The sequence below is a fragment of the Halyomorpha halys genome, unplaced genomic scaffold (assembly GCF_000696795.3).
Source record: "Halyomorpha halys isolate HHAL.00 unplaced genomic scaffold, Hhal_1.1 Scaffold100.1, whole genome shotgun sequence".
In the NCBI taxonomy this organism is placed as follows: domain Eukaryota; kingdom Metazoa; phylum Arthropoda; class Insecta; order Hemiptera; family Pentatomidae; genus Halyomorpha; species Halyomorpha halys.
This window is the reverse complement of record NW_027112088.1, coordinates 721,883-731,004: the sequence shown is the minus strand read 5'-3', so window position 1 is coordinate 731,004 and position 9,122 is coordinate 721,883. Positions and strand designations below refer to the sequence as shown.

Genomic DNA, 9,122 nt, shown 5'->3' with positions numbered 1-9,122 from the left:
AGCATCAACTGTTAAAGAGAGCCCTCTTTAAAATCTACTGTAATCATAGTTTATGATATGAAGAGTTGCTGTTTGTATTGATTTTTAATTTTAGTTTCAATTATTGTCTTTTTTTGTAAATAAAATATATTATTTCAAATTATTGGTTTGATCTTCCTCAAAAAGTATGTATTAAAACTAAAATATTATAAATGAATCGCCCTATTTTTAAATTTGTAATTTTTATTTATTTTAGTGAGGTACCTCAGTAAGTAAATAGTCAACTTTCTTCAAATCTCTGCTAGCAAAAGTTTTTTCTTTACAAGTAAATTTTTTGATTCGTCAGAACTAGAATTATAATTTGACATTTACTTTATGGATCTGCTCATCCATAAAATAAGTAGCTGAGTTGTTGTAGTGTTACATCAGGTGATTGTAGCACATGTATTGTAGCAAGAATATTAGTAACAATTGTTAATAATAAAAATAAAGCTCATAATGTTTAATAGAGATTTAATTTAACCATTACTTTTCTAACTCCATTTCTTCTTTGTTTAGAAACAATAGGCTTATAATTCACGTAGGACATGCTAGTGATTCTTTTGTCTGACAACAAGACAGTCGATCTCAAATTAAACAATTTTCTGTCAAATCTGACAACGTACTTTTGTGTATACCTCTAATTACTCCTTATAAATAAGCTTTAATTTTGTAAAAACCTTTCGAGAGAAACTTTTTGACTAAACCTGAAAAATTATATTGTATGATGCCGGGTTATTGTGTTAAAATGTCGAAAGTGATGGAAATATTTTCATAACTGATCTGAAGAGACTGAAAATTTTAATTATTAAGTTTTGTTTTATTGATTATATGTCAGCTAGAAGATGAATCAACATCAATTTCAGTTTCTAAAAACTTAAAACAAGTTTTATTAGTTTAACAATAAAGTAACAGTAAAAATAAAGTAATAATAAACTCCTATACAAAAAAGGTTCAATTTTTATCTCTATGTAATCATATTTCATCAATTTTTAAAACAAATTCTTAAAATATAAGGGAACCGCACAACAATCTCAATACTAATACATTAATAATAAATGGAATATGGTCAGGGTGCGGTAAAAAAAAAACTCAAGTAGAAATAACTATTTTTATTTGAGCCAATGTTTTGCCCTACATTGTATGGCTTTGTCAGGGCTAAAAAAGATACAAATACTTAAAAAGTAAAAATATGAAATTTCATAAAATGAAGTGATTTACTTTTCTTGCTTCCATTTACTTTTCTACTTATGTCAAGTGTTTGTATCTTTTTTGGTCCTAACGAAGCCCTGCAACGTGGGGCAAAACATTGGCTCAAATAAAAATAGTTATTTCTATTTGAGTTTTTTTTTACCGCACCCTGACCATATTCCACTTATCAGTGATCTTCCACTAATACATTACATTTTTAATTAGTGATAATTTCAAAATGAGCGTGTAACTATATTTATTATTTATTGTTGCATTGTTAAAAATTGTAGAGAACCCTGATGACAGAGCAGGATTCTGAAACATTGGTGTTTAATTAGAAAAAAGTACTTATCACTTTAAATTTATATTTTGATGTATGGCAAACAAATACAGAAAATAATTAACAGCTTTTACATTTCCAAGAAAATTACATTATCTGTTAATATCATAAATTTTTATATTTGATCTTGAGAGACTTTTATTGTTGAAATTGTTTCAAATTTCCTTAGTTCCATCATAAAATTTCTTTTCTACCTTTCTTAGCCATGGTAAAAACATATTATCACTAAAAAATCAGATCTCCATGTTCTGATATTGAATGGCTTGATGATATAGCCTATTTAATTTAATATTTGTTTTTAACTTGCTTTTCCATGCGTAAACTCCTCAATCTTTACAACAGATAAGACTTTCATTTAAGCCCAACACTAACAATTACAATCATTTTAAAAAACCTTGTGCTCATTTTTATTTATTTCTTCATTTAGAGCTAGGTTTAATGGTGCATATTTTCTTAGAAAAAACTTTAAAAAGACTAACTCTCTTAATCTAAGTAAATAGATCTTATTTTTCATAATAAAATTAATTTAGAATATTATTATATATATAAATAGAGAATTAAATTCTTATATTATTTGGAATTCTAATAGAGCCTTTAGAGAAATGAAACTAAATTATTCTTATTCTTATACCTCTTACTATGTAATGACACTTTATTTTGGCTTGAAAAGTTTCTAACAAAATTGAAAAAATTAAGTTTTCCCTAAGAAATCACTCACAACAAACCTGTTTAGCTTCCAAATAAATTAAGGAACTAGTGAAAGTTTGATATATTGAGAAAATTTGTAATAGGAAATTGTAACTGGAGTTCTGTTTCACAAAATTATTGTCATAGCAGTTAGAACCTTGGTAAAAAATAATATTTGTATTATTTGAAATGAGTAGTATATGTTTGAACTTGATCAAAATAGTTTTATTAGAGAAAAGGTATATTCATCTCTAAAATAAATAAATAACAATACTTTATATATTTATATTTCACTACTTTCTGCAGTTTATTAAATTAATAAGAGAGAGTGAAGAAATGTACTATCATTGAAGCATATTAATCTATAACTAATTAGGAATGCATATAAATAAATGAGATGGAAAATTATGCACAATTTTAACCCTACTAATCATTACAACAAAACAACAGTAAATTGACAATAGAGAATTAAATAAAAATAATAGTTTAAGTAGCTGCCTACAGAGAGCAGCACAAATCAAAAAAGGTACAAAAATTTAGTTCTATTTAATGCCGCAAGAGGCCAGCACCAAACAGACATTCCCGAACCAAATTTTAGCAGGAAAAATTTTATTTAGTAATAGGATAGTAGAAACCCAATGGAGCTTAAAAAATAGGACTGATGTAGTTCTACTTTCTGCCACAAGATAGTAGCACTATCGGATCCAGGGAACAAACCGCTTTGATTAACTCCTACTAGTTCCTATTATCCTAATACTAAGTAAAATTTTTCCTCATAGAATTTGCTTCAGAATGGCTGGATGGTGCTGGCCTCTTGTGGCACTTATTAGAACTATCATTTCCTATCTTTCTTGATTTGTGCTGCTACCTTTAGGGAGTTAGTTAAACTATTAATTTTATATTCCTTAAGCTCAATTGTTAATTAATTTCTGTTTTGTTGATTGGATTTAAAATGATGCGTAGCTTCTTAATTATATTTTTTATTTATTTATGTTCTTAATTAATTAATATTTTGCAATTTTATTCATTCACATCAGTTTATCCTCTTATTAACTAAGAATGAAAATAGTGAAATGTAAAACAATAAAATATTTTCATTTAAAAAATATTATTATTTGACATAGGTTAAGATAGATAAAATAACTCCACTATAATATGACAGTTGAAATAATCTAAATCTAATGGACATTTTAAATGATATGAAAATTCACTTCTTATTTAGCTACTGCAGTATAAATTAATTTTTATATGAAAAATGGTTGACCATTTAGACAGATTAACACAGGTTTTTAAGAGCTTAATTGTTTTAGAAACTAAGTGATATAAATCTAAATTCAACTTAAAGCTGTTATCAAGCATAAGATTAACCAAATACAAAATGATAATAATATTTTCACTGCTTTTGATATTTTACATTATAAGTTATATTTTAATAATAAATAAATCAGTCCTGCAACAGCATGTAAAGGATCTATGAGAAAACTAGTGGTAAAAGTGTTTTATTCTTCTTATTATATTCTCGGGAGTGTGGTCAACTATATGCTAGTTACTTTTTTTTTCTTTTTTTTTTTTTCATACCCTCCTGTAATGATTTTAGTGGGTATTTGGTACGTACATATAGGAGGTATGCTATATGTATAGCTGGGTGTTAAGGATAGCTTGGATTGCCTTTTGGTATTATAAGGTTAGGTGAGGGGTCCAATGAAGGATGTAACTTGGTTGGCTTACGCTAGTGGATTATTGGAACGGCGAGGGGCCGTTCCGGTGGTTGAATGGTGAAAATTTAGACCTCAGACTTGAAGAGTCTAAGGTCTTCCATCGTTGAGGACGTCGACTAAGGGAACCGTGCTCTGCCACCTCCCAAGTCGTGACAACAGTTACTTGATATATCATTTCAATTTACTCAGACAGGTACTTATTTTTTTAATGAGCAGGGGTCTATAAAATTATTGTTAAACTACAGTTGTATTTCTGGCAAAGCACAAAATTGATTTGTGTAAATAAGACTTTGAAGTTGAATGATTTGAACAGGGGTTTCTTTACTCATTAAGACATCTCACTGCAATAAATAAATCTTTTATTTATTTTAATAATTTTAAGAATATAAGTTGTTTTTTAATTGGATCACATCATTAAATTAGATGTAAACAGTTGTAGGAAGATGGTCTGGATGAGGTGTCAAGAACGGTAAAAAATTAGTAAAACCTATTTATTACTCAGCAACGTTCCACCCCAATTTAAAGGGCTTCATCATTGGTTACTAATAAACAGTTTGTTTTAAAAATTGTTTACCTTTCTTGACCCCTCACCCAGATCATCTTCCTGCACTTAATTGCAACTAGATTTCATTATTTTTATATTGATAGTTTTAATTACCCAAAACATTATTTATCTAGATTTGATTTATAATATAATGTATTTTTTGAAGGCTTCATTCTAAGTACTCCCATCACTTGAGTGGCTGGTTAAGTTAAACTACATGTAATTAAAAAAAAAAAATTAAATAACGGAAATAAAATGCCTTTAAATAACAAATAATAATATAGAATAAGGTTTTTATACATGTATGTACTCACTAGGTAAAATAATCTTACAAAAAGAGATATTTCTCCCCTTATAAATTTAAATTAGTAGTATACTTATAATACTACATTTAACTCATCTAAGGGTAGGTACACAAATCCTTATTATATGCAACTAAATGAAGAGGATACCGCTACAAGGTTTTTTCTGGAGTATGAATTTGAGTGTGTAGAAATGCATATACAATGCCACGGCTATGAAGCTGAACAGGATTCAAGGTGGATAGGAGAATAAATTAACAAAGTGTAAAGACTCAAGGAAATGTTATTTTATTTCTTAAATTTATACCCAAATTAAAAATGTTTTTTGTTTTACAAAAGTTTGTACATAACGTTTGTGCCTTCCAGTTGTTTTTGTAGACTTAGTACAGTACAAAAATTATCCTAGTGGTTGAAGAGCTCAAATTGTGGTAAAAACTAATACTAAATATAATTTTGAATTAGCATAATACAAAACATAAAATTTACAAATTATTAAGGATTGAATTTGTTTCAAAGTACATTCGAACTGACCGGAAACACAATAATATTCATTTTTTAATGATTATTGGTAACTACCTCTACTTTGGAGCAGACAGCAATATATCAACCTTTTAGGATTGTTAATTCAATGTATAAAATTAAAATATATCCATGAAATGACTAGCTTAATGCGTGATACACAATTTTCCATGACTTCTTACGTTCGCAGGTAACTATCGAATAAAAAGAAGAAGAAACTAATAAGTACACAGATTATAGAATTTGTTGGTAGCTTCAACAACAAGATAAGTTATATTATTTTACAATATCAAATAGCAAAAGCTTTTTGGTTTTTATTATTTTGCATAACAAAAGTGTATTTAGATTTAAGAACTAAAATTTTTTAAAAATAATAAAATTAAAGGTCTATAAAATTAAAAAAAATGTTATTACATTAAAAAACTATAACACAACTTCCTAACTCACTGAAGTAATCATTTTTTAAAAGGTAAACCAAAGTGACAAATTTTGAAAGTCAATTGGAAACAACTACATTAAATGATTAAATATAAATCATAAAGTAAGTAATGTACTCAATGGTTTAAGATGAAAGAACAGGCATAGCGAAACAAGTTGGATAATAGTGGTTTCGAGAACTGTTTAGCAATCGCCAAAGCCTTTATTTAAGACAATTTTTACATAATTATACCAGAATGATTAAATAATAAAACTTCAAAATAAAATTATGAATTCCTGATTTTAAAATTTCAGATATGATACACTTAAAACTGTTGGTGCCTTCAAATTTGAACAATCTAAATTTATAATCAAACATTTTCAACATACAATTTATTTTCTCTTTTGGAGAATTTCTAAAACTATATTTCTAAGCTTAAGATATTTCACATAAGCTACAGTTATTAACACCACCATATTTTCTTATACCATTCATCTATAGATATTAATCACTTCAGATTTCATCCAATCCTCTCTTATATGTCTAAAATACAGATGAGAAGGTGTTCCTATTCTTAAAAAGCAATATATCTTAAAATATAAAAATATAAAATTTAAAAAAATAGTATTGAAACTTCCTTGAAATAAACCCTTTTTTACTATCATTAATCACTTCAACATTATGATTGTTTTCAAAGGGTTTGGAAGAAAGCTTCTTAAAATTGTTGATCAATTTTAATATTTGGTAATAATGTGGTCTGATATTAAATTGCTGATGTCGAATTCAATCAACGTTCATTCCACTATCTAGGAAATCCTTGACTAGTTGTCCAACTTTCACAGGAAACAACCTAAATGATACAGATATTTAGTTACAATTTAAGCTAGAGAAATTATTAATGAAAGTTAATATAATTTGATGGTTACTATTATTTAATAGGCTATAATGTTAATTATATTTCTGTATAGCTTAAAGAGTTTACTTTAGAACATGCTATTGAATAAGGAAATGTATAATGTAAAATATATAAATGATTGACCATATTTTTCAAAATATGTGTGGTGCAGTTAAAAGAAAAAAAAAATAGTTAACAACTATTTATTTGCCGACTTTTTGCCCCACTTGGTAAGGCTAAACAAGATATCTCATTCATATATAAAAAGATATCTCATTCTTATGTAAAAAGATATGTTATTGATATGTATTTTTTTTTTTAGTCCTGATTAAGCCCAGAAAAATGGGGCGAAACATCAGTAAATAAATAGTTGTTATTTATGTTTTGTTCCTTTTGACCACAACCATCTCCTTCATAAACAAGGTAATATATAAGTTTTTGATTCCTTAAAAACCTGTCCAACTATATAGTTACACATATCTTTCTTGATTCTAGATTGAAACATAAGAAGTTTTAGGTAAGTATTAGAGAATGAAGAGGATAGCCAAAACTTTGACATGTGAATAATTAATGGTAAACAAGAAAGATCCTTAAAGTTAGGAAAGTGTGAAGTAGCAACACTGAATAAAGTTCATGTGGTCAGTTTTACCAAAAGCTGATTGATCTGTAATAGATTCCAGTGTTAGGGTATTCGAATTATAATAGTGACAGTTCATATTATAAAAAAACATTAATGGATGATAACAAAAATAAATATATTGACAAAGTAACAATACAGATAAATGATTTTCTGGAAGATTATTGATTGACCGTGTGTATAGAAGAATGGAATATGGTCCGGGTGCGGTAAAAAAAAAACAACTCAAATAGTAGAATTATACTATTTTATTGAGCCAACGTTTCGCCCCACGTTGCAGGGCTTCGTCAGGGCTGTTTTGATGGCAGTCAAAAACAAAGTCATTAAAAAAAATGATAAAATCATAAAAATGATTTTATTTTTACTTTTACATATAACATAAAATATGCTTATAATATAATAGGATGCTTATAATATTCATTTAGAATCTGTAAATGTGTATACAAAATATAATTTGATCTACCTGTTGGACATTACTTAAATTTTTATTTTATTATTATCAGAAGATACCTTATGATTTATGATCTGTAAGAGGATTTATTTTTATTTGTTTCCTATATATTTATATAACTTTTTTACATTTAATACAAAACATTATTGGAAGTCTATAGTATTCATTAAAATGTTGTACTTGCATAAAAATTATTTTATATTTTCTTTTTTTAATTATTATTGTCTCATACCCCCTAAATTATTAATTATTATTAGAGATATTCTATGATTTTATTTTATACATTTCTGTATTATACCCCAAGGCATTAAATACCATTTTCAATGCCTGTTATTATATTATTTTAAAGGTACTTATCACAGCAAAAAATAGTCATTAATATTATACAAGAGTACTTACTGCAGTAACACTTCATTTATTGTCGTATTTTTTAATCTTACATCATAGACTTTACTTGGATTATAATGAAACTTTAAGATTGTGGATCTTCAAGTAAAGAGGGCCCAATTACTGGTCAGGATAGTAATAGGACTGTTTTATGTTTTGTTGTTTTAATTTTATTGTTTATAAATAATTTAAATATGGTTGGAAAAATTGCATTTAAACAAATTTAATTTTTCCTAAATCAATCATTAATTTTTACAACAGATTGGTTTTTGCAGCCTTCATATTATCTTAAAAATTATTCCTCAAAACTATTTCAGACATTATTTTCTTACCTTAACAAATCCCCCAATACCAAGAAGAAGGAAGGGATCGTAAAAGTGGTCTTATTTTGTCTCATAGAAGTGACAATTACTTCAGCTACTGATTCAGGGTTCAATAAAGCAAGAGTTTTTCCCAACCTAAAAGATAAAACATATATCATTTCATTTATGTTAAATAATACTCAGTTTATCATTATTTTTTTTTTTTAATCAAGAATGAAAAATCTCATTTACTAAATTATGGCAATACTATTATGAAATCTCAGAGAATAACACAGTAAAAAAGATAAGTAAAGCAGGATTCCGATTAAGTTAATTTTGAAGGATTTATTTTTCAAGTTATTTTATAAATTATAAATAAAAATTTTTTCTACTGTAAAATCAATTAATATATCCAAAAATTTAGAAAATAGCATTCCAACTATTTAGTTTCTAAAAGCCAATGCATTTTATTTAAAAAAATATTTTCAAACTTTATACAAGAATCATTGTTGAAGCCATTTACTTGGCCAAAATTTATTAGGGGGGGTGGCTAACTATTGAAAACAAGTATATAATAAAACCAAATGAAAGTATATAATAAAACCAAAATGTTTAGAAATAAGAAGTAAAATAAAAAGGCCTTTAAACTAATACAAAACTAAAAAAAAAAAAATAATAATAATAATAAGAGGAATAAACAAATTAACATAATT

At 26.6% G+C, this 9,122-nt stretch overlaps 1 protein-coding gene across 2 annotated transcripts in view; it reads right to left on the bottom strand.

The window, feature by feature from the left end:
* Positions 1-6,319: 6,319 nt before the first annotated feature.
* The window catches only part of LOC106677500 (epidermal retinol dehydrogenase 2), an 18,022-nt gene continuing 15,219 nt past the window's right edge, over positions 6,320-9,122 (bottom strand). For both annotated transcript variants that reach the window (XM_014415476.2, XM_067050065.1), the window contains exons 7-8: positions 8,440-8,565; positions 6,320-6,587 (exon numbers count right to left, since the gene is read on the bottom strand). In XM_014415476.2, the coding sequence (XP_014270962.1) occupies positions 6,521-6,587; positions 8,440-8,565 (193 nt within the window). In that variant the 3' untranslated portion in view covers positions 6,320-6,520. The remainder of the gene's footprint in view (positions 6,588-8,439; positions 8,566-9,122) is intronic.